Raw genomic sequence first — 25764 nt, 5'->3', positions numbered from 1 at the left:
TTGCGCCTTGCATGGGTTCTCAGATTTTGAGATGCGAGCCAGAGGGCCCCTTAGTGCTGGGGGAAAAGTAATTATTCATAATGGATGTTTATGATATTTTGAATGTCGATATTAAAAATGTAATATTAATTTCATCATTGTATAATATGTAATGTTTTGTCATATGTATGATTGTTGATAATTAAACATAGCCAATTTACACCCACTTTCTGGTAGTACTAAATTTGATTGTGGGTTGTATCACTTGGCGGGCGGGGCGGGGGAGCATCCTGGGGGGTCCGGGCCCTATTACATTTTGCTGTGATAGGAAAAAATGACTTCCTACATATTTTTTAAAATCCTCTCACTCTGGAGTCAGTGAAATAAAAGTAAACATCAAACTCCCTGTTAAAAGAATAATCAGTAATTTGCGAGACATGTCGCCTGATATTCGACCTATGTGGCAAGAGAAAAAAAAAGTATTTAATGCATCTAGTTGCTCTTTCACCTTCTTAACTCCATCTTGGTTATTTTGGGGGTCAGCCTGTACTTCCTGTGCCACTGTCCGGAAGTTAAAAAAAAACAAAACATTTAAAATAATCCCGACAATAATCCGTGAGATTGCGTTCACTGAGCACTGGTATTCCCCTCGCTAAAAGTGGTGAGTCTGACTTACCTTTTAATCCCCTGAAGATCTGTGCAGCAGGAGCTGCATGGGTGAAGGGTCTAGAGGCTGAAGGAATCCAACCCTGGGTCCTCATCGACGCGGCATGGATGGGGGTCCCAGCTGCAGGAATCTGATCCTTGCTTGCTGGGTCCAGGATGGCACTGGATGCAGGAACCCGGCCCTGGATGGCACTGATGAATCTTGCTCAGTAGGTGCTGCTCCTGACTGCCATTGCAAACTGCATTTTCAAAGGACTTCCCTTCCTTCCCGCCACACAGCAACATGTTTGGTGACGACGACACATGTTGTGTTGATGTCAACATGCTCGTCACTGCCAGTGTGAAATGGTAATCATGTGAGCATGCGCCGTGGAGTAGGAATGCTGTATATATGATGACCTCTTCTTTGAGAAATCCTGACATTCTGCAGGCAGTATCAGTACTCTCCCTCGGCACGTAGAAGTTCCGGTACTCAAAAGGGAATAAAAAAGAAGTGCCGATACTCAGTACCGATGAGTACCGACTCATTTAAATAAAGCAATGGCCCTCGACCTCCAAGACCCTACTTTCTCCTCGCAAATGATGAAATGTTTTTTAGAAATTGGGAGTTCATCAGTTATCTTTGTTTATTGGATTGCTTTACAGTCTCTCATTTTTGTGATCAGTAGTCGAAAGGCATTAACAAAAGTATGGGACCGTGATGCAGTGCACAATGGGGGCGGGGTCAAACATGTGGGTAAAAAAAAATTCTTTCTTTTTTTCGGTCTTTCACCTTTGGGTGAATCAAGCATCCTAGGACCGGTTTCTGGCTATCAGCAGTCTTCAGCCAGTGGAGTCAAGCTATCCTGGCTGATGACGGCTGATAGCCAGAAACCGGTCCTAGGATGTTTGAATCAGGTCCAGGGAAGACATGCCTTGGCAGTTCGGGCTGGACTGTTCCCATGAGGCACAGGGTCAAGACTGATTTGCATATGGCCATGTCTGAACTGGGGTGGTGTGGTGAGCAAAATAACGATGGATTAAACCCAGATCTGTGAATGGGGGTGAATGTATTGCCAATGTGCAACATTCCGTCAATCATCTTGTGTGTTTTACATATAAAATAAGGCACATTTTAAATAAAAAATAAATGCAAGTTTATGTTTAGTGCTACGAGTTCCCGGTCTGTGGCAGAAAGCACTGTTGATAAGTAAGTCATTATTTTAAACGTGCATTACACACAGTATAAGTTAGGCTGCTACAAAATGCACCCAAAAAAGTTTAAGATAAAAAAAGTAATTTCAAAATTTAGAATTTAGCCATACCCAGACTGTACATAGTGAATGTTGTTTTATAACTGTCCATTAAAAGCACACACTTCACAACTCACCTGGTAACTGCCTTGCAATACCACTCAAAAAGAATATATCTGTGTCATCTGGATGCTTAAAGTGTTTCCATCAATTAATGGCAATACTGGCTTCCAAGCACCCTTTACATTTGCAGATTAAAAAGTTGTGCCCATTTACATTTCTTTCAGGCAAGCGGGCAACCTGGCAAGAAGGGTTGTTTAGCTCTCTGCACCTCTCTCGGTTAAACAGCAAAGGAGACAGTCTTTTCCTTACACCTCAGTTGAACCATTCAGCTCTCAGAATTAACCGTCCGGGAACAGTTGTCTTTTCACAACAAGTAAGGGAACTGTTTTCCTTTAATTAAAAAAGTACGGGCACGTCATGCCACCTCAGATCCCGCCCACTTCGAGCACTGTTAGTGAAAGACATCCCTTGTCTTTCTGTATTGTATTGCTGAAGAACACAGCGTGATGTCTCGATGGAATATGGTGCATTCATCTGGCATGATTCAGATATATCAGGCAACTGGGTAACGCTCGTACCCATCCTCTCTATCAGGACACTACGTGCTCTATCATACAACAGAAATCATTGAGACATAGCTTCAAACCTATATCCAGAAGGGTAAACAGCCATGACAACGCTGGCTTTACCCCGTGCTGCCATTACGACGCTGCTTTTACAACGCCAGTTGTTACAATGACTTGCGCTGGAGGGCGCTGTTGGAAAAGGAATAGTTTAATTTTCTATTCCAACACCTTCCCTACTGTAACGTGGACTGGAGTTGGAATACAAAATTAAACTATTCCACTATCCCGTGTCTACAGCGCAAGCCGTTGTAATGACTTGCGTTGTAAAAGCAGCGTCGTAATGGCAGCGCGGGGTAAAAGTCCGCGTTGTCATGTCATACATCCTTCCAGAAGGGCCATAAGATGACAATTGTTTTAGTGTTGGTGAACTGCACTCACTACCACCAGTTGCCTTACACACAAGTACGTCTGCCTGGCTGTATGTAGGCCTCTGTACTACCCGGTAAGATGCATCAGTGATTCGTTATAGTCCCAGCGTCTCGCCCATCGAACACCAAGAACATTTAGCTGCAACTCACTGAGGCTGAACCATTTAAAAAAAAAGAGTTTTATTTAGCGCGAGCTAGACCCGATCAGAGGGCTTTACCTGAGCACCAGTTTCGTTACAGATGGACACATACATTTTTGTTAGGTACAGGGAGGTTCAGTGGTTTGCCCAGAATCACAGGATGTTGAGCGTCGTTGCAGAGACTCAAACCAGGTTCCCCAGGTTCGAGGTCGACCGCTCTAGCCTTAAGGCCACATCCTCTCCCCCTTGTGCTGCTATAGGAAGCTTTTAATCCTTTGGAATAATGCTTCCGGACCACTGAAGACGCTAAATTACCGCACCAGTGGCAGGATTGCACTATACCTTGGGTGCTTGCAAACCTTTTCCGGGGGCCAAAAACAAGGTTTGTGGCGTGCTCGTGGGCCAAAATGGTGACAGCAGAGTAAGGATGACGGGCATGGTGGGTGGAAGGTAATGCAGGGAAAGCAAAACTGCACAGTGGCCCGTCGAGTGTTTTTGAGGGTTTCATTCCATGCTGCCCTCTAAATTAACTCCCTAGTCTGTAGAAGAGTCATAGATTTGGCAATACTGTTTTATGCTGTATCTAATCCGCTATCCGTCCACCACACCCTGAGGTGAGTCTCTTCTGCTTGCTATCGCTACCTGTGGTGAGTCACATGTATAAAGGAACAACATGATTACTGAATTGGAATGAAATAGACTCTTAGGCCTCACAGTCTATTTATGCCTTTAGTCTCCTATGTGTAAGCATTAGCAATGCTTAGAAGTAGGGACCAAACCTGGGATCTATCTTGGCTTCCCTTACTTTTCCAAAATGTGTGACTTTAGGTAGTCGTTCTATGTCACTTAGCCTCGTTTTTTTCCCTTCATTATCGCATTAGAGCATCCTGTATTATGAGTTCAGGTTTTGCACAGTACAAAATCTCTCTTCCATTTAATAAACTATTATGTTTCATATATAATAATAAGGTAGGCCGCATCAAGGGTGCCCATGACAGCTGACTTGCCTCTTGCCTCACAGCTGGCATTGTTGTCATGATGGGTAAGGCATAAATGCTTCCAAATTACTGTTTAAAAACAAACAAAAAAAAAGTTCATTTTAAATGCGTTTAAATGCAATCAGACACTTTTTGAATTTTTAGGAGCATTTATCCTAGTTTTACATGTTTGTTGCACATTGTCTTTAAAATTAAGGTGTTTCCAAAGTTAGTGGTGCAGGCCGCCTTCTTTTCTTCATTTCCTTTGCTTCATACCAGTTTAAATCTTCCTACATTTTCTGCTAAGTCAAATAAACAGTAGCCCAGGGGGGCGTGTGTAAAAAAACACGAGTATCCCTACACTATACAAATGACGATAAACTATTCCTCTTGTTTTTTTTTAAACTTTTACAAGTTTGTAGATGCTGTGCTTCAATTGTTTATAGCTTAAGGCCGACGTTTTTTCTTTAAAGGATATTGTCTTGCACACTTGTGCAAAGTTCGGTTGGCTAAAATAAAAAAAGAAAGTCATAAAATGTATGTTTTCATACGTGCTTATTTGGGTCAGAGGAATCCTCTGCTATTTTGGTCACACCGACTTTTTTGCCCTGGGTCAAACTAAACCTTCTCGAGCTGCAGTTCATTTGTCTGCTCTCGAGTTTGGAGGTGGCCTGCTCCCTGCCTCCAATTTATTTTCTGTGGAAAACGCATCTGAGCCTAAAAAGCGAGCAGATTAAAGAACAATTGCTTCTAAAATTGTATGTTGTGTACTTGCGTCATTAGGGCAACCGAGGAGTGGGTGTAACCATATGTCCGCTCTTTTGAGCGGCTTGCTGCATCTTGTCTCGCCCACCCTGCAGTAACAGCCTTTACCTGTACATATTGTGCACGCCGGCTTTGGCGCTGGTGGCACCCAGTGCGACGGTGTTTGTTGGTGCTGCCCCAGCCATGGTGGAGGTGAGGACCACCTTCACCCCGGATTCCCTCGCTACCCCCTTTTTACAGTGCCCCTCAAGTCTCCATAACCACTCTCTTTCAGATGATTCTAATTAGTTATATAGTGCCATTCATACCGGTTTAGGGTGTCCAAGCACTTTGCATCACACACACAACAGTACACAGAGGCAATCAATCATACGTATGTATATCAATGTATAGGACCTGTTGCATTAGACAGAGGACTTCAGGCGTAGGAGTCACATGTCATCCATCCTGATAGGCAGGATAGTTTAATAGTGCTTGGTATGAAGAAGCACAAACTCAGAATTGAAAATGGAACACTATAGTTGGCGGTTCTCTTTAATAACAAGAAACTATTTCTACCCAAATGAACCCTTTCTGCGACATTAATCTGTGCTCAAATCTATACTTTGCAGTTTGAATGCAGTACTTTGATTACAGTTAATAATTCAGTGTTCTATATCCGGATTTTAATTTATAAACTCCAAGTAACAAAAGGATGTCTCGTAGAAAAGCAGTAACCCACGGAACTTTTGGCATTATATGCACTTTGTGATCTGCATGGTACACATGCTCTGCAGCAGGCATATTAACCCTCTGTGCTATTTTATGATCAGTCAAAAACCCAACTAGACAAAACTCCAATCTCTCTCCAGGAAGAACAGATATCCCCGGAATTATCTTGACATTTGTATTACTGCCTGGAAGTTCCTGGAGGCAAGGAACACGGCAGTAAGTGCTTTTAATAAACTTGCAAGCTTGTTTCCCCCTGAAGTTGGCTCCCTGTGCGTTGGCACCAGTCGTGCCCCCCCTGGAGCCAGCCCTGCATATGGGTCGGGGGCTTTTCTTTAACATATTAAATCCCACTGAGCTCGCACCATCGAGCCGCACGTAAAATAACCAATCGGAGCTAGTCATTGGCCTTGACTCAACCACTTAATCTACAGGGACTTTGAATTTCGGCCCCAATGACTTCCCGTATGATGTAGCCACGGCACGAGCAGCGTACTCCAATCCTACTGCAGCCATGAGGCAAGTGGACATAGGCGAGATGGTTTAGTTGAGAACTATGGTGTCAGTGGAGCCTAGAGACTCGACTTTTAATCAATACATCAACACTTTATCACATCTTGATTATTTGTGAAGTTGGGGTATTTATGGACATGCTAAGTGCCAGCGCTTGCAGTGATGGGAGACGCTGTGTGGTGCAATTGAGAAAAGACAGGTGGTTTTTGTTTGGCCCTCTCACCTTCCTCAGGTTATGAGGATCCGGCACAGTGTTGGGTCTGGAACTGCCTGGTGCCTTCTCTGTTGTGGGCATCAAGGAGATGGTTGGTTCGCATACAAGGTCACCCTGTCCTTGCAGGAGGGAGGGGCTGTAGAAAGGTAGTTCATACCTGCACTTGTCAACTGCAGACCTCATTGCGCAACGGGTGACGCGTGCTACCATGGTCCAGGGCTGTGGATTGACTCCCAAGGGCAGAAGTGCTCAACAGGTGCCTCTGGAAAAGCCTGAAAACTGACTTGTTGTGGCTTTCCTACAACTGCACCCCACAGAGTGGGTGTCATAACGGAAGAACATTTCACGTGAACCCTCGCTTTCTCATGGGACTCTAGCTTTCCCTGCTCAGATGTTTATTCGTTGCCATAACAAAGCAGTCCAAAGTAAATTAATGTTGATGCAGTACTATTTAATGCCACCTAGTAAATAGGATAATTGCTAATTGTATTGTATCAGTGTTTTGTTGCATGTACTGTGTTTTGCCTCTTATGCATTGCAACAATTTCATAATAAAAAAAAATAATAATCAAATATTGTCCTTTGACATGGTAGGGATGCATCTGAGACAAATTGATAACCTGCGTGTTCACCCTCCCTGTAAATAGCTTTGTATTTTATTAAAAGGAAAACCTGATGTGTCTCTGGTTAAGTGATTGCAATAACCTGTAATGAAATTTGTGGCGGGATGTACTTCTCGAAATTGGTACTTGGCTAAATGGCACCCGAATGGGCCTTTTGGAAGCCTGTGAAATGGAATATGAACCGCTGACTGGGAGCGGCGAGTGAGCGCAGCTCTCCGTCCGCCTATTACTCGTGTTGCCCCGCTACAGTGTGAGGCATAGCGTAGGCCGCTGCAGCGCTCAGGGGGGCCCCAGCCAGCCTAAGACCGCTCTACGTGTAGATCCTCAGGAGGGGTCCTTGTTACATTGTTCATGGGGGGGGGGCATCGTTTTGTGGAAGAGTCTCTACAAATTGAATATATTCCTGTTACTCGAACACACGCGTTCACATCGATTCCGTGACTAACTCGATCTCGCCTGGCTGCTTAATAATTGTATTAATTTAAGACCTGTTAAAACCATAATGACTCGTCTGGAGCGTACTGCATGTCTGTAATCGCTTAATCTTGAAATGCATCCAGCAGCCTTTTTTAAGCACTGCAAGGTGACAAATACTCAGAGTTGAAAGAACAGCCATTGTACCTTAAAGAACACGCGCTGGCAATGCAATAGGTCTATGGTTAATGAGCCAACTTGTTTAGACAGGCATGTGCAAATTTGAATGTATGCATGGGTCTGTATACATGTGCTAGCAATGAACGCCCAACAGAGTGAGAGACAGGAAGAGGTAAAGTAGTCCCCCATGCATTGAAATGCATGAACATCATCGGATGCGGAAGGATACAGTCAAATAGCATTTTGTCAGAGGATTACTACTGTGGTGTGAGGAATGTTATAACTGACAAATCCTTAAACAGTAATACTCCAGTCTCAGCCCTTGCACATCAACTCAAATGTGCAACAGGCAATTGTAAAGCAAGTCTTCTCTACAGGAGTCTTTAATAATTTGTCTGACACCCGCCGTAATTCAGTCTCTACAAAACGAATAAATTATAAGGTGCCATTCACAAGAACACTGTTTGCTATTACTTTCGTGCGTTACGTAGAGGGTAGCCACCTCGCTCAGTCATCGCAGACACTGTTTTTTTCCTGGCTTTTCATGCAACAACCCAATGCATTCTGGGTGTTGGAGTCTCTCTGTGTTTTCACTAAACCAATTAGACTAACACTCCTGGTAGTAGTTATTTGTAGGGTAGAAACCCTAGACTGCAGACTGTGTCCAAGATGAGATGGTATAAGGTGGCCACCAAAGTAAAACACCACACATTTACAATTATTTTATCAAGCCATACATATACTATTATAAGCAAACAGTATGAACAGTGGTGGAGCTGGCCTATAGATTGGGTTCTGTAAAGCTTACTTAAGTGAACTTGATCCACAATTGCATATACCGGACGTGTGCATTTTCTCCCTTAAGTAGTTACGCATTTGTGGTTGACACTTTCAATGACTCCGACGCAAATTCAGATGTGAAATGGAACAACCATCCAAAAGTGACGTTCATGGTCAGTCAGCTGTATAAGAAGAAGGATTTTACCCACCCACTGAATACCATGGATTACCTTTGGCTTACAAAAGTATATGTAACTATTGGGACGATGCACAGTTTTTCTAGCCACAAACACCTCGTGAATGAAAACGCAGCCTAACCACCCCCACGAGGACACCCCTTTTTTAAGCCTTTCAGCAGCCTTTTCAAAGCATGTAAAAGTAAAGGACTGAGGCTGAGATTCAATGTTCAGTTTAAAAATAAGGTACAAGAACTAGGGCCTTTCACATCTGATTGGCCCTGTACAACTTGGCTTTAGAAATTCAACAACCTCGCGGATCTACAAATTGCAGTAGTAACGCAAGTCTTAGTGACGTCTTCGATAAATACAAATAAAGTCTTGCGATATTTGAACAGAAATATAGGTTTATAGACATTTCTTACATAACAATCTAAACCGTTTTTATAGGAAAAAAAGAAATATATGTAGCTGCTGGTACATAGAACGAATTATCATGTATTTTTGTATATAGGAAATCAATATGTAATTCAATCTTTTGTCTTTCTAGATCTTTTGTCGCTTCTTATGAAAATGTTTCCTTGTGAAGAAGCGTAAAAATGTGAAAAACGTGTCGGCTATGGGACTTAAATGCTTTCTACAACCTGATAATCTCTACGTTATGTTTGCAAAAGTGTGATTAATTGAAAATTAAACTTGTAGAATTGAAAAAATCTTTAAAATTGATGTACAAAACATAAATGTTTGTGCATATTGTTTTGGCGATGCAAATTATGTAAGAAATGTCTATAAACGTATATATTTTTTCAATTGCCATGTAAGTTCCTTTCTGTTTATTGATGTCACTCCATAAGACTTACCTCACAGTTTTCAAAATATGGTGGGTAAAATCATTACTTAATACTTGCAAGGCATACCCTAAAACAAAAGGAATTGTATTGGGTCCGAGGTAATGAAATCTAGTTATGGTGTCTATGCCATTGTAGTGTGATGGATAGACTGTTTTCATCTTCCGTACCATGCCTAAATAACATTTGGTTACGGACTGCAGCACTGCCCTGGGACAGGAATGGGACGTACCCTGTTAACTTATCTAGCAAACACAGTGAGTACCACCTGAGCTCGAAATCCATGGAATTGAACCAGGGGCCTGATGTAAATTAGAAGCATTCTCCTTAATTGATTTATGCTTTGGAAAAGCTCCAGGGCAGAGAGTGACTGAGCGAAACACGTGTAAGCTACTCTATTATTTACAATAAATGGATTAAATCACCCAGCCTCTTTCTCAGTCCACTTTATTTTGAGCCAGCAGTCTCTACTAAAATAGGGTATGGTCATTTTGTTTGACCTTGATTGATGTTCACTCTTCTGTTGGTTTTTAGACCCTATTTTAGGTGCAATTCACTTCTGGTACACTTGTTGATGCCTCACCCTTGGGCACAACTTGCCCTGAGGAGTCCAGGAATTTACTTCTTCACACATCTCCGGTTGAGCTTAACTCTTGATTTTTTGCCCTATTAAGGACAGGGTTTTACCTTTGTCATCCCTTTTTCTCACCGTTAATGAAAGATAAGTCCCCTAAAGTTTTCCTCTTTCTCTAGTCACCCGCCCCCAGCACTCCTTTCCCATTTCTAAAATCAGTGTTCCTCCAGCTTAGCCCTGGAAAGAAAACTTGATGCTGGGGGAAGGCTTTGCCCTTGCTCTCGATGGCATTTATAAATTTCCGGCCACAGCATTTCGTTCCTTCCATCTCTGTGCCCTTAGCCATCCGCCCTCAAGATCTGGATAGAGAAGAAATACACACCCCTCCCACTCGCCATGCAGGACACCGCACACGCGTGCAGTTCTTGTTTCAGCTGAGCAGGGGTAAAGGATGCAGATTTTTTTCTTTACTGTCATATGTTGCTAAAGTGGCGTTGGACACATGAGGCTGCATTGAATTTACAGGGCTTTTCTGTGGTGCTGCGGATTATTGGTCATGATTAGGGGTCCCGGTTTTATGGTATTTATTTTTTTGACATTTCCGTCTATATTTATCCATATTTATTTTTTGTCAACTTTATCTATATTTATCCATATTTATTATGGGTTTTGTGAAAAAATAAAGCTGAAACTGGTATATTGCCACATTTATTTAACCAATAAATATGCAGTCATGCTTGAATGCCTGTCAGGATTCAGTGATATGAACAACCGCAGACGATACATGAATGCACTTATATGAAAATAGGCACATTTAAGTATCAGCCTTGTGCAGATCTACTGCTGTTTAAGGCTCTTTACTAAAATTCCTTTCTTTTTTGACTGCCTTACATATCAATCAAAACAGTTGTTGGCCTGGCAGCCATTGCAAAATGTATTTAGAATCACTCAAAAAGCACCCGATTTCCGTTTTTATCCACATTAATAAATAAATACAGACAAGAAAATAAACGGTTTTCCGTCTGTATTTATCTGTAAGAATCAGTAAAAACGGAAAACAGGGAGCCTTAGTCATGATCCAAGCCTACAACTACATTTCATTGGTTGACAAAGATATTATTACTCCTTACAAAAGGAATGTTTGAAATGGTTATTTTGATAGAACTATTTGAAGGATGCGTATATAGAATATATATATTTTTTTTGGGGTTGAAAGCTTTATTCGATATGCAAGATATCTTGAAAGCATACATACATATAAAAACAGCATTTCAAGACAATAGAATATGTATGTCAACATTATGATACTAAGACAATAAAATAGGATGTAAAAAAAAAAAAATAGAATATTTGTAATAGCAACCTAATTTATGAACCAGTACTCTTTGCAACACCTTACCACACCGTTGTCTTCTTGCGTCCTTGATAAAACCACTGCCAAGTTTAATTGTGCAGCGCTCCAGGTCACCTCGAAACCAGCACTTTCTTTCCTCATACTCCTGGCCAGACACCTCAGTCTCTTCACATAGTTATCCAGCGGGGGAGAATTTAAGAAAAAAAAGAGCCAAAAGCTCTGACTAGCCACCCTGCTGCATCCAGGGGGGCTGTGAGGCGGAAGGCAGTGAGTGAAAACCTTGTGGTAGCACCACCACCATTTCCTTTTCTATATAATCATATGGTGGAAAGTATACCTATGTTGGCAGGTCTGTGGTGGTAATAAAGCAAAAATAAAAACTCCGTTCTTTTTCAGCTTGGGATTCGAGAAGGACGTTTAGTCGACCTTGAGCCAGCCTCCTGCCTTTTCTGGCTCACCCACCTATTGCCAATATACAAATCTAAACAGGAAAGGTGTTAAATTGTGTGATTAGATCTTAAAGTTTGGGTTACTCTAAAGCACGCTTAAAACACCCCCACCAAAGCGGTTTGCATGCACCACGCCAGTGAAAGGGTAAACCAACGTATGCATGTTACTAATTTTTGTGTGTATCTTTTCTTGCCATCTGGACAGCTGTTTTCCAATTTATATATATATATATATATTTTTTTTTTCTCCGCAATTTATTGATTTTTTTCCTTCTTCGGCACTAAGTGCGCCTTTGGTACCCTTAGGTGTTGCGTATGCAAGAGGTTATCATGTGCCTATGAACCCCTTCCCAGAAGGCTATCTAGGTGCTAAAAGTACTGTGTAGACCATCTCCATGCTATCTCATTGGCTGTACAGGCCCAAGTCACCAAGGAAATCTTACAGAACTGCACTGCTCGTTACCTTAAAGGGGCTGATGGCATCTTCTCCAACATGAGTTTTTTTGCACTGCCTTCTGGTGCATGAAAAGAGGCAGTAAACACAGTTCTACTTTGCCGTAGCTTCTGCTAGCAAAATGTTCAGGGTATAGAAGAGAGTTAGGAAGGCGTAACATTAGGTTTAGGTTCAGGGCTTAATTTGTGCCGGGGGCAGGAGCGATCATTCATTTTTGGGGACTGGGACTTAATTTTCATCAACAGACTTTGACCCAGAGAACGGCATAAAGGGGGGAGGAAGAGAAAGGTAGGGAAACGGTGATAGAGGGAGGTAACTGGGAGGTAAAATAAGCTACCAGAGTGAAATGGAGAGACAGGAAGTGTAGGGTGGAGTACAGGGAGGAATCCAGGGCAGGCTGCCCCTGCGTTTGGCAATGCTAGAGTGGTCTCTTGAGAAAAACTTTGGGAGCCTGTGTTTATTAATTATTTTTTAGTGTATATTTGGTGCGCTCATTATGTAGTATTTTGAAATCGTAATTCGCAAAATGAACCTATGTCGCGTGGGTATCAAAAGGAGGCCCTGCATTGGCTGCAATAAATTGAACTGTCCATTTTGAAACTTTCCTTTCCCACCTCAATGTATGTTGTATTCCACGATGGCAAAAACCATGTATTTTTATCACTATTAAAAACGCTGTCCTTTTCCTCCGTGTCTGTTTTTTTTTTGTGTGCTTTTTGCGGTGGACTGCAGGTTGCCAAAAATGTGCACACTTATTACGGAGAATATTTTATGCTTTTTATTTACTAATATTTAATTTTTTTTTGTTCACGGACTCTTTATAAAAAGTCAGTGATGTGGGGAAAAAAATCAGATTATTATAGCCTTATAGCCCGCTGTAGAGGGCTATACCGGCTATTAAAGGCCCTCTCCAGCGTTAAAGGCCCTGAGCCGAAGGCGACGGCCTTTAACAAGGGAGAGGGACTTTAATAGCCGGTATAGCCCAGCTACGAAGGGCTATAAGGCTATTAGAACATTCTGCCACTAGAGGGCAGAATGTTCTAACAAAAAAGAACAAAGCCTTATGAGAGCGTGAGGGGATTTGAATCCCCTCCGGCTCCTTGTAGCTTTTGTTCACAGCCAGAGCTGTGAACAAAGAAACATTGGAATGTTGGAGCTCCAGGCTTATACCAGCCATTATAACCCCGGAGCACTCCATTGTTTTCAAAGGAGCTCCCAGCATTCCAATGTTCTAATAGCCGGTATAGCCCTCTACAGCGAGCTATAAGGCTATATTAAAGGCCCTCTCCAGCGTTAAAGGCCCATTCCTCCAGTGCTCCGTCCTAAGCTGAGGCCTGTGGGAAGACCTACTCTGATCTACCCTGAAAATAGATGAGACAACATGGCTGGCGGTTCCTACCACTCTGTTACTGCTGAAACCAACCTCCCTCCCTATACAGCTGCCCAGCTCTGAAAAATGTAACAAGCTGAAGACTGATTTAAATGTGTAGGCCCAGAGCCTCCGGATGTGTGCCAGATTTTCATGATATCCACCTTAGAAAAAAATGCACATTCAGTAATTCTAAATTGAATTTATTTACCAAGTAATTTGTGATCCTAAAAGTCTAACCTGGATTGTGTCACCTGTTGAGCGCCATGTTGTAAATCTAAATATGTTGTTGGTATTTGTCATTACTTGCGTCAGGCAGGTGTCACTCACTGCTTGTCAAGTTGTGAGCTACAGTGTTTTTTGAAGACTGACAAAAAAATCTGCAGGTGTCTTATGCACATTCAGAAAGTTGCTCTGAGAGAGCCCTCCTTTCTCGTGTATGACGTCACTTCCTGTAGCCCAATGAGTTCAGTGAAAAGGCACAGCTTGCTGAAGTTCAGCACTGCGTCTTCCTCCTTCATATACATCAGCATTTCTTAACCTTTTGGCTAATGTGGACCCCTACTGAGTCATTAATGGAATCCGTGGACCCCCCACTGAAACATTACTGGAATCCGGAGCCCCCCACTGAAGTCATTACTGGAAGCGGGAGGACCCTGGACTGAGCAATTTCTATGATTTGAACTTCAAAATCATACAGAAAAATACAGCAATATGTATATATCAAACAAAAACACAAATGATCAAATATATTATTTAATTCTCGATCAAATTAAGAAAAACAGAAATTTACATTTTAATGAGAACGTTCGAGATTTTCCAAGTTCAGTTTTTAGATCTAAAATACAAAGCAATATGATAAATTATTAAAAAAAGAAAAAAATTGCTGCTAATGCATGCTCTTTTTGTCTGTGCTTCAACTGAGTCCTACATCGTCTATACTATATTGTGATTGCTGCACTTGCGCTGCTCCAACAAATCTAACTAGAGATATCCACTTTGTTTTTTGCCTCCAATTTCAAATTCCTTCACATTTACGGAGCGTTTTAATTTTTCTATTTTACAGTTTATGTAAAAAATGTTATCTGCTAATATGATTTCATTTTATGTAGAGACCCCCTGAGGAAGCGTTGTGGGCCCCTGGGGTCCACGATCACAGGTTAACAACCACTAATATACAAATCCATTACATATAAAATCTTTAGTTCGGGTCAGTTTAATGCTATCCACAGTCCGAGCTCACCTTAGTCAGTGGCTAGACATGCCCAGCGTGGCAGCTTGATGGGCTTCTGAAGTACTCGCCCCCATGTTATGGTCAGGGAGGATTGAAAAACAAAACAGTCTGCACACAACAACATTGATTTGGATAAAAAAGGATCCTCATACAGAGTAATATTGGAAAAATCCCTTTCCTCAAAAGGTCATTCACTCTTAGGGGCCTATTACGATTGCGGTTTTTCCGCATCCTCCGGGCCGGCGGAAGCCACCGCCGGCCCGGAGGATGCGGAAAAACCGCAGCGGACCCACCAAAGACCCACCGCCACATTAGGATGGCTGGTGGGTCCTGGTTTCCGTCCGTAGCTTTTCTGCCGCGGTTGGCTTACAACCGCGGCGGAAAAGCTCTAATATGGTGGCGGTGTCTCTCAGACACCGTCAGCCATATTAGGATGGGCTTTAAAAAATGCTTTTCCGCTGCTGGTTTTCCGCCGTGGAAAAGCATGTGTAACTTCACTGCGGGGGCCCGTTGTGGGCCCACTGGGTGAAAGGGGCGTGGGGGTGCACATGGGGGGTACCTATGGTACCCCCCTGCATTTGTATGCAGAAATCGGCAGGCACCACACGGTGCCTGCCGCTTTCTGCATAAAATGCAATGTATGCATTTTTACCATTGCGGCGGGTGCAGCTTGAAGCCGCACCCGCCGCAATGGTAAAAATAGAGGATGTGACCGCCAGGGTGGCGGTCACATCCTAATTGGACAGGAGAGAACTCCGCAGGCCATGCGGCGGTTCCCTCCTCCTCTATGGTCGCGGATCGACTCAAGTCCGTCCGCGATCATAATGGGCCCCTTAGTCAGGTGCTCAGAAGTTACTAATGTGTATCCTGTATGGGTGGAATATATTCATTAAACAATATAGTTTTATTGTGCTTGTAAATGATTTGGTTGGATACATTGATAGTTCATGACTTTACCATTGTTGTGTTTGTGTACGCTTATAAATTGGGGAGAGGAGTTGTTCTAACGGCTATGGTGTTCGACCTCTAATCTGGGGAACTGGGATCGAGTCTTGGCAATGACACTGATCATCCTGTGATTCTGGACAAATCACTTAATTTCCTAACAAAAAAAAAGGTTTCCTCATGTAATGCAAGTGGTGCTATGTAAAGCGCTCTGAAACCCGATTTGGGTCAAGTTCACGCTATATAAAACTCTGTAAAATTCAATAAACAATAATAAAGGCCTTTGGTCCTATACTTTGAGGTTAAGCATTTCCCGCCTTGACAATAAAGTCTCTAAATAAGATTTAAGTAAACCCAGTTTTCATTGACTGGTGGTGTCAAGGTTTCATGCTGCCTACAAAAGCCTTGTTATTTTGGGTTACTGGTTGACTCAGTTTACACTGTGACGCCTCTTTCCATTTACAACTCAGTGTTTTCAGGTATGTTCGTTTTAGATGAACTGACTCAGGGTTACAACTCCCAGAATGCACTGGTTTCTAAATGAAAGCCAAGGGCTGGAAACTCCTTTCTAATGCCATGGAGTCTTCTAGTAACATTTTGTTGTCTTATGTGCATTGAAGAATTATTGATTGAGTTGTTACAACTAATGAAGTAGTGTGATCCTGGCTCCTGCTCTGCTTGTATTGCTGTTTACCAATGTATGTATACTGTTTACTTTTTTTTTTATTTAGAGAAGGGCATTTTGTGGGTTTATTAGTTGAATCGTACTCTCATTGCTTGTTTCAGAAACAAAATGCAAGTGAAAAACTACTTTTAATATTTAGTTAACTAAGTTGGTGGGTTCAAAATGCTCACAAATGAGTATATAACACAGTGTGTTTTCCTTCCCTGACTGTAGAAACCAGGCGATGCGGAAGAAGTTAATACTGTACTTCAAGAGGCGGAACCATGCCAGAAAACAGTGGGTGAGTTATTAGCCGCCTAGGTGCCAGGATCATTTTATGAAGTGGTATCTCAGCGTCTACACCATTGTGATCATTGGCCCCTTGGCTTTTAGGTCTTGCCTAAGACAACTCGTGCTGTCTGTTGCAAAACATGTTGTTAGCTTACAGGGGGCTTAGAGCCCGCCCATTGCCTACCATTGGTTGGCTTCATTGTCACTCTCCTTTGCTTGTTATTTTATTTGTCAGTTTTCATGGGCTTTCCCCTCTTCTTTGTTTTTCCCTCCACTGGAGCATGGATGCATTACTTGCCATCCCACTGCTCAATTTAGCGGCACTCCTTTTTGTTTAAGAACTCTACTCTTATTTTTTCAACTATCTCTGACATATACTACCCCACCCTGTTACTCTTTCTCATCCTACCTCTGTTGCTGTTCTTGCTTCTTCCCTGTCCACCACCTCTTGCCGTTCTTGCTTCCCCACACTTCCTAATCCGTTGCTCCACCAGCGCTGGCTGCCCACCTGCCATTGTGCATTTACTTCCTCAGCTCATCCCACCCACTTACTGTTTGCTACCCCAGCCCCTCCCACCAACCCTATGTTGTTTGTGTGCTCCTCAGCCCGTCCACCCTCCATTTTCTGTTTGCTTGCCCAGCCCCACTGCCCACCGTTGTCCGTGTTGTTGTACCCCCTTGCCCCCTTTCCCCATGTCGGCTTGCTTCACCATGCCTTCCTGCCCTCCCTCCATTGTCAGCCTTTTTCCCCAGTGCACTGTTATACAACATGGCTAAAAATCATTGCCAAAGCCAAGTATTCTCACTGGCGAGACATATTGCTTTTGCCAATGCCTGTTAGAAATTACTCTGTCGCAGCATTGTTCTTCTGCGTAGGTGTGTCTGTAACCTGCTGGATGCGGGTCCGAGTCCATGCGACTCTGCCTCGAACATTGTTTCTAGTGCTGCCCACAGTATTTACCTTTTCAGCCATTTTTTTTGTCTTTTCTTAAACATGCTCATAGTTGCGGTTTTGCCGTTTCACGTGGTTTTAACCCCATGCGCGCTGCCGGTTTTCCCGCTGTGCGCTAACATTTGCGAAAAGCCGCGTTACATGACGAGCTGAAGCGTACGACAGCCGTAACTCATGATGAGCGTGGAAGGGGTTAAGTAACATCTGTAATAATTACCCAATTCTATCCTCACGTGATTGGCTCTGCCATCATGTGAAATCTTAGCTACCCGGTCGAGCCCTTCAGGCGAGGCTGATTGCTGAACAGGCCCGTGCAGTGTTTTAATACCAGCCGCACAGTGAACGCAGCGAGATGAGTGCCTGAAGCTTGATGGGCCCCTGGGGCCTTGACGGGGGAAACGAGGAGAGATGGCATTCCCCTCACTACAGAGATCTGTGTAGAAAATGGGGCTGAGCGATTACCTTACAAGTGCAATTTTCTAAATATCCGGGTTAATAGCGTTGCCTCTACAAACCTCTGCTAATAGATTTTTGTGAATTTTCCTTACATTTCGGTCTGGGCGCATTATTTCTCAGCAGCAGCAAATCTTATATTATGTGCCTATTAGAAAGCAGCGTATGTAGAACTACTACTCTCTCTGCTTTGGACAAGCCACCGCCCCCGTGTTCTCCCCAGGCTAGAAAACAAGACAGTTGTTCCCCTTACCCCCGGGGTTTCCCCTGTATTTTGTATGGCCAGTCAGACATTTCATCCTTCCAAGGTGCATACATAAGTGCCATTGAGCTGAGTAGGAACAACACATATCGTTTAAGAGTAGAGAAAAAAATTAGTGTGTGGTGTTTGGTGTGTAAGTGATAATGATAAACAATACTAAGAAGATATATCCAAACCTATCAATTGTCCAAGCTGCTTTTTGCCAGTTACCTGTCTAAAAATGTGGCTTCTTTAGTGCCCGACAGCAAGAGAGTGGCTATTTTCAGACTTTTAAAAATATGTTCCCAAGTGAGAGTTCAGGTCATTATTAGTAATCACTTATTTCTCTGCCGGTTAGCTTTGTGCATTGGATTGGAGAAGCGGGTTACGCCATGGTCTGTCTCTTCTCCTTTTCTGTTGATTCATTAAAACCCTACTTACCTTTTCGCACATGCTGCTCGTCTTTGTCTTTATTCAATCCGCCTGCCCCTCATGCTTGTTTCTTCTTCTCTTTATGGTCCCTCTGGGGCCCTTCATTGACTGGTATATGACCTAATGACAATGTTTAGCACCTTGCATGCTGATGATGAGCTCAGCTCGTCATGCAGCACGGTGGCTATGTGGTGGTGACGAGCTGAGCTCGTCATGGCCTCAGCGGAACGCCCACGCGGGGATGATTACCCCGCTGTGCTGGGCGTTCCATTGAGCGGGCGTGGCCATGACGAGCTCAGCTAGTCATCAGCACACGGCCACCGTGCTGCATGACGAGTCGAGCTCGTCATCAGCACCGCGCACGTCCCCCTCCTCCCCGCGCCGCGGGGGAATTAGCCCTGTGGCGATGGGGTTAAAATACCAAAGCTAAATAACACTTCTTCAGCGTTGGATCTTTCGTAGATTTGCATGATTTAATTATTTTCCCTCATCTATGCCCAGCCTGTCCACAAGGAATAATTCAAGTGTGTGCTTCTATTAGCTATACCAGGGCTGGGGAACTCTAGGTACAGGTAAGGAACTTTTCCTTCTGATCCTTCCAACGACACACAGTCAATGCATGCACCACTGGGAGTCTTGCACCTACGGTGACCTGCAGACTTTAACTTACTGTTACGTTTGCTAATATGTGTTTTCCAGGAATGTGCATTGTGTTGGAAACATCTATGGTTGAACAAGAGGAAAACAAAGTTAAATGAATTAAATAGAAGCAACTCTAAACTAGCATTTTACAAGTGAACAGCATTGTTTGTAGATTCCAGCTGTTTTCTGGGAGTGTCGGTACATTCATGTGGCGGTAATAATGGAAACATTCCATTGCTGAAATAATCGAACACTGGTATTCTGTTGCCCTTTAATCAATCAATCAATCAATCATGCCTTTTGTATAGCGCACTACTCACCCTGGAGGGTCTCAAGGCGCTTGGGGGGGTGGGGGGGGGGGGGATGCTACTGCTCGAACAGCCAGGTCTTGAGTTGTTTCCTGAAGGCGAGATGGTCCTGGGTCAGCCGAAGGTGGATGGGGAGGGAGTTCCAAGTCTTGGCAGCCAGGTAAGAGAAGGATCTTCCTCCGGCGGTGGCTCTTCGGATGCGTGGTACGGCTGCGAGGGCGAGGCTGGTGGACCGTAGCTGGCGGGTGGGCGTGTAGAAGGTCAGGCGGTCGTTGAGGTACTTGGGGCCCAGGTCGTGGAGAGACTTGTGTGCATGGGTGAGGAGCCGGAACGTGATCCTCTTGTCGACGGGGAGCCAAAAGTCACAAATGTGAATCCTTTAGATGGAAATTCATTGAAAATAATAAATGAATACTGTGTGGCATCTGTCAGTGTGAGGTACTGGATTTACTACGGCTTCGTTGTGCAGTGATGTGTGGTAATGATGGTGTATGTGCTCTACCAAGGCCAGCCCCTAGAAAGTCAGGTAATTGGCCAAGACCTTGCAACCCCTCTCCCACCCTCCGACAGCAGTTTGTGCCCACTGTTGATTTAACCCCTTCCATGCTGATGACGGCCCCCGTCCGTCATGCAACACGGTGGGCGTGTGCTGATGACGGCTGGGGCCGTCATGATCCCGCCCACTCTTTAGAAGTGCCGCACAGGCGCAGAATCGCGGCCGCCCCCAAGGGGTTAATGGGCGAATCGGAGAAGCGCTTACAGTAATATTTACCATTCAGCTGAGGCAGTATATCTCCTGCATGAACTTGTGTCTTCGGTAGTGTATTATATTTTGTACGGATATTTCTTGTGAGTTTTTTCCTATAAAAAGGCGATAACAAAGCAATATAGAGAATCGTACTAGGGGATATTAACCTTCGTATGGTGGAACCTCCGGAAGTGAAGGGGTTGTCCAGTGTTGGAAAAAAGTTTTCTTCCCCAGCCCTTCTTCTCTAAACAGCAGCAACAGCCATTCCAGAATGTTGCCTTGATAGATTGCAAAAAACACAGTTGATGGACAGAATGTAGAACAATGTCATACATTCACCCCAGTACAAGGATCTGGGCCTAAATCCATCGTTTTTTTGCACTCCACAGCACCCTGGGTTAGACACTGGCTATATGCAAATCAGCTCTGACCCTGTGCCTCATGGGAACAGTCCAGTCCGAACTACCAAGCCATGTCTTTCCCAGACCGGAATCAAGCATCCAAGGACTGGTTTCTGGCTATCAGCCTTCATCAGCCTGGATAGCTTGACTCCAGTGGTGTGGAGAGCCTGGGACTCACGTCTGAGCATCCCCAGCCCACTTGGGGTGAAAATTCCAAAAAACACAGTTGATGGACAGAATGTAGAACAATGTCATACATTCACCCCAGTACAAGGATCTGGGCCTAAATCCATCGTTTTTTTGCACTCCACACCACCCTGGGTTAGACACTGGCTATATGCAAATCAGCTCTGACCCTGTGCCTCGTGGGAACAGTCCAGTCCGAACTACCAAGCCATGTCTTTCCCAGACCGGAATCAAGCATCCAAGGACCGGTTTCTGGCTATGAGCCTTCATCAGCCTGGATAGCTTGACTCCAGTGGTGTGGAGAGCCTGGGACTCAAGTCTGAGCATCCCCAGCCCACTCGGGGTGTAAATTGCAAAAAGCACAGTTGATGGACAGAATTTAGAACAATGTCATACATTCACCCCAGTACAAGGATCTGGGCCTAAATCCATCGTTTTTTTGCACTCCACACCACCCTGGGTTAGACACTGGCTATATGCAAATCCGCTCTGACCCTGTGCCTCATGGGAACAGTGCAGTCCGAACTACCAAGCCATGTCTTTCCCAGACCGGAATCAAGCATCCAAGGACCGGTTTCTGGCTATCAGCCTTCATCAGCCTGGATAGCTTGACTCCAGTAGTGTGGAGAGCCTGGGACTCACGTCTGAGCATCCCCAGCCCACTCGGGGTGAAAATTGCAAAAAACACAGTTGATGGACAGAATGTAGAACAATGTCATACATTCACCCCAGTACAAGGATCTGGGCCTAAATCCATCGTTTTTTTGCACTCCACAGCACCCTGGGTTAGACACTGGCTATATGCAAATCAGCTCTGACCCTGTGCCTCATGGGAACAGTCCAGTCCGAACTACCAAGCCATGTCTTTCCCAGACCGGAATCAAGCATCCAAGGACCGGTTTCTGGATATCAGCCTTCATCAGCCTGTATGACATTGTTCTACATTCTGTCCATCAACTGTGTTTTTTGCAATGTTCACCCCGAGTGTGCTGGGTATGCTCAGACGTGAGTCCCAGGCTCTCCACACCACTGGAGTCAAGCTATCCAGGCTGATGAAGGCTGATAGCCAGAAACCGGTCCTTGGATGCTTGATTCCGGTCTGGGAAAGACATGGCTTGGTAGTTCGGACTGGACTGTTCCCATGAGGCACAGGGTCAGAGCTGATTTGCATATAGCCAGTGTCTAACCCAGGGTGGTGTGGAGTGCAAAAAAACGATGGATTTAGGCCCAGATCCTTGTACTGGGGTGAATGTATGACATTGTTCTACATTCTGTCCATCAACTGTGTTTTTTGCAATTTTCGCCTTGATAGATGTCATCTGCTTGACTTTGGAGACGTGTTGACATTATTCTTCGGATGGTGCGTAAGGACAGTTCTTAAATGGAACTGCAGTATCTGATCCAGTGAATGTTCCAGAGTATTCAATCCTAGAGGGATCAGAGTTTGTTCCAAAGGATCTGCCCCTGTATTGTAGGATAAAGAGCTCCGCTTGGAATCCATGTCTGTGCATACGCCCAGAATGCAAGAAAAACATTGCGAAGAAACAGAGAGCAATCATTTGAGAGACATATGCAGAGAAGGGCTGTGGCCATCCAGTTTTAGTTTTGGAAATTTAAAGAGCCGCAGAACCTAGTCACTGAAAGATCTATCTAGATGTCTACGCTGATTGTTACCGTACAACAGTGTTTGTAGCTTGTAGTAGCAATGTACTTGCGAGAGGCTTGTAGATGGCAACCAAACTTTTTTATTTTGGGGAAGTAATAGATTCCACGGTCCTATTGACTGTCCAAAACAACAATGATGCGTGTGCTCAATAAATGTTAAACAAACAAAAAAAAAAATCCTGTTCAAGCATTGCAAAAGTTTGTGTTGACTACCCAGGTATATTTCCTTCTTAAAGTTGCACTTTTCTAGTGTTGGCTGAGATTGTTGAAAAGATAAGGATATGGTGGTTCGTGACCGGGTAAACACTGAACTGCTCCCTAGGCCATTTGTTTTTACAATCAACACTTTCTTAAAAAAAAATGTTATGTTAAGTGCTAAAATAGGGCTCAATTCTTGAAAGTAGGACGTAGTAGGTGTAAATATGATATCTTAAACTCAACTTTGGTTATCACCCTGTAAGCTAGAGTTGTGTCCATCCATGCCCCCTATCCAAGTCACAAGAAGAAATATGTTACTTTTTTTTTTAACTACCTTCTATTGAGCATTGGGTAATCCCTCTTTGAATCCCGTTCAGCCTGTTGATCTTTAGGCAGAGCCGGCTTCTGCTATACACTACTATTTTAACCTATTTGGGCGTATTTACATGCTTTATTAGATTCCGATACGAATTTCAGATCTGAGAAGTCCTACATCCAGTATTTTAGCTCTCTCAGAAACTATTTGTGTACTAGTTTTACCAGTTTTATTTCTTTTTTGTACTTTTGTGGGGCATTGCATGAATTGTATATTGCATGTAAAACGACAGTATGAAGTTGAGAAACCATTGAAATGAAAGTTAGCAGAAATGTATGCTTGTGCCTTATTAATTCATTGAAGTTTCATTACACAAAATTCAGTCACAAAAATCTCAAAACAGCTAAAGTTTAGTACTTTCAAATAAACGTCAGTGGAAGTTGATCGGCCACGTATAGAAGGTGAGCTAGTGAGTGCCCAAATCAGAGATGCTGTCACCTGATAGTGACCACTGAACCTTGAAGCAAATTATTTATGAGCCTCAGAAAATGTCTGAACTTGGTACCTGAGTGACCCTCCCACCTCACCCCCATTGAACTTAGCTAGTAGAGATTGGCTGGAGCCCAGAGTAGTACAGTGGCATATCTACCAGTTGCTCGGTTGGCAATACAGTACAGACCGTGCCAGTAGGGCCGCTCTGCTTGTGGCCAGCCTTTCTGTTTGTGACTGGCCACTCTTGTCTATTCAGGTCTATTCAGTGGCCCATGGCCTTATTCATGGCAAGCCTGATCTTCTGTCTGAGCACCATTGGTATGTTTAGTGATACAGGAAACTATATTAGTAATATTAAGGCTGGCAACATCGTTCCGTTTTGCTCATTTGATATTTTTGAATCAGAGTAATATCTGTTGATTTGATATGGGCCACATGTAATTTCCTGAGATACCGCTGTAAAGTTAAAGGTGATAAAAGTGATGTTGAGGTCTAGGTAAAGTTTCAAGTGTTGCTGGCAAAATTCACAAATTGTACATCAATCCAGAATTTGCTAAATTTTAAAAAATTGCATATTATGCAATTCCACATAACTATCCCCCTCCAGTGTGTAAACTTCTCACAAAAAAGTATTTCATGGTACCAGCAGGAAAATGTTTTGCGCAATATCTGAACAAGGGACATTTTGAGCTTGAACCAGTCTCCTGTCGACATTTCACAACTTGTGTGCACTCAGGTAAAATAATTTGAGATACAGACAACCCACGTGTCATTGTTGAAGCACAATATCACTAATTTGTCATGCAATTTTTATTGAAGAAAAGAAACCAAGATTTTGCGCACCCATAGTTGTGATGCCAGTTCCTGTGACATTACTGCAATAACTACCATTTTTGGAAATCTGTGAAAACAACTTCTTTTTGTCCAGTTACATAGTTAGGGTACTGAGTCTAGAAATATGTCACCACCCCTTCATCCTGTTAGCTCCATGTAAAGCCGCCCTGCAGAAGGCCTGAAACCCTGCCAAGTACCATGCTTCAGGGGTTAGACTAACACATTTCAGACTAGTGGTCCGCATCTCCACACTGAAATGCGAAGTCACGCATATTAGCCCCTGTGCCTAGCAAGCACTGTGGCCTGAGCGCTGGCTGTTAATTATTATATTAACACTAAGTTGAGTGGTACAGGCAGGCGTGCGTGGCGCGCTACTCTGCAGAATTCTAGGGGGCTGGTTGAGATGCTTTATGCTACAATGTAGCACTGGATTCAATCACTGCGCTGTTGCGCGGCATACATTTCACTGATGTCAGGAAGTGCCTGCCAATGGCTACTACAGAGACACTGAGTGTGAGTTCTGTCAGACTCGCAGTTATAGGTTGAGTGGGTCATTACGTAGCCCTGACTGCCTCCCGTGGCGTGAGCGGGTGGCAGTCGAATTCAGAATAGTGACTGCTGCCGGATGAGCTCGCGGCGTCCCGTTAACCGCATCGATGCGGCGGCTTTTCCCGCTGTGCGCGGCGATTTTAAAAACCCCGCGGTTCATGACGAGCTCAGCTCGTCATGAGCGCACGGCAGGTTACGCTCATGACGAGCTGAGCTCGTCATCAGCCTGGAAGGGGTTAATACCGCGTTGCAACCGACTTGACCCAGCTGGTCCTACCTCATAAGACAACAGCCCCCCGACTCACACTATGGCGGCCAGAGTGGTGCCGGGGTCGGGAAGTGCCACACCCTGCACAGCACTTCTTCCACCTCGCAGAGTACCCCGCCCCAGCAGCGTTCCTTCAACCTGCCACAGAAGCCTCATTGTAGGAGCGCAAAAGTCTCCTGAGGTGCGGCCCTGCCTCAGAGGCCATACTAATGGCCTTCCTGTCATAGCCTAGCGGATAATCCCCTGCAGTGCCCTTATGTGAATTTGCATGGCGCCACCTTGCCTGTTCATGTTGCTTTTCAGCAACTGACACCGCTCCACAGGTGTAGTATCAGTGACACTGACATTTCCTGTGGCGACTGTGGGCAGATTTTTGGCTTTAAAACTCATGAGCCTCCTGCTTGAGTCCAGCGTGTTGGCGTCGTTGAAATCAAAGGTATTTCTACGTCAATGAATTCCGTAGGTCACTGCAG

At 44.0% G+C, this 25764-nt stretch overlaps 1 protein-coding gene across 13 annotated transcripts in view; it reads left to right on the top strand.

Annotated features, from left to right (window-relative positions):
* The window catches only part of NCOR2 (nuclear receptor corepressor 2), a 1388857-nt gene that overhangs the window by 626596 nt on the left and 736497 nt on the right, over nucleotides 1-25764 (top strand). For all 13 annotated transcript variants that reach the window (XM_078667637.1, XM_078667632.1, XM_078667640.1 and 10 more), the window contains exon 9: nucleotides 16550-16616. In XM_078667637.1, coding sequence (XP_078523763.1) covers nucleotides 16550-16616 — 67 coding nt within the window. The remainder of the gene's footprint in view (nucleotides 1-16549; nucleotides 16617-25764) is intronic.

The sequence above is a fragment of the Lissotriton helveticus genome, chromosome 11 (assembly GCF_964261635.1).
Source record: "Lissotriton helveticus chromosome 11, aLisHel1.1, whole genome shotgun sequence".
In the NCBI taxonomy this organism is placed as follows: Eukaryota; Metazoa; Chordata; class Amphibia; order Caudata; family Salamandridae; genus Lissotriton; species Lissotriton helveticus.
Note: the sequence above shows the minus strand (reverse complement) of the source record. Positions and strands in the feature narration are given on the sequence as shown.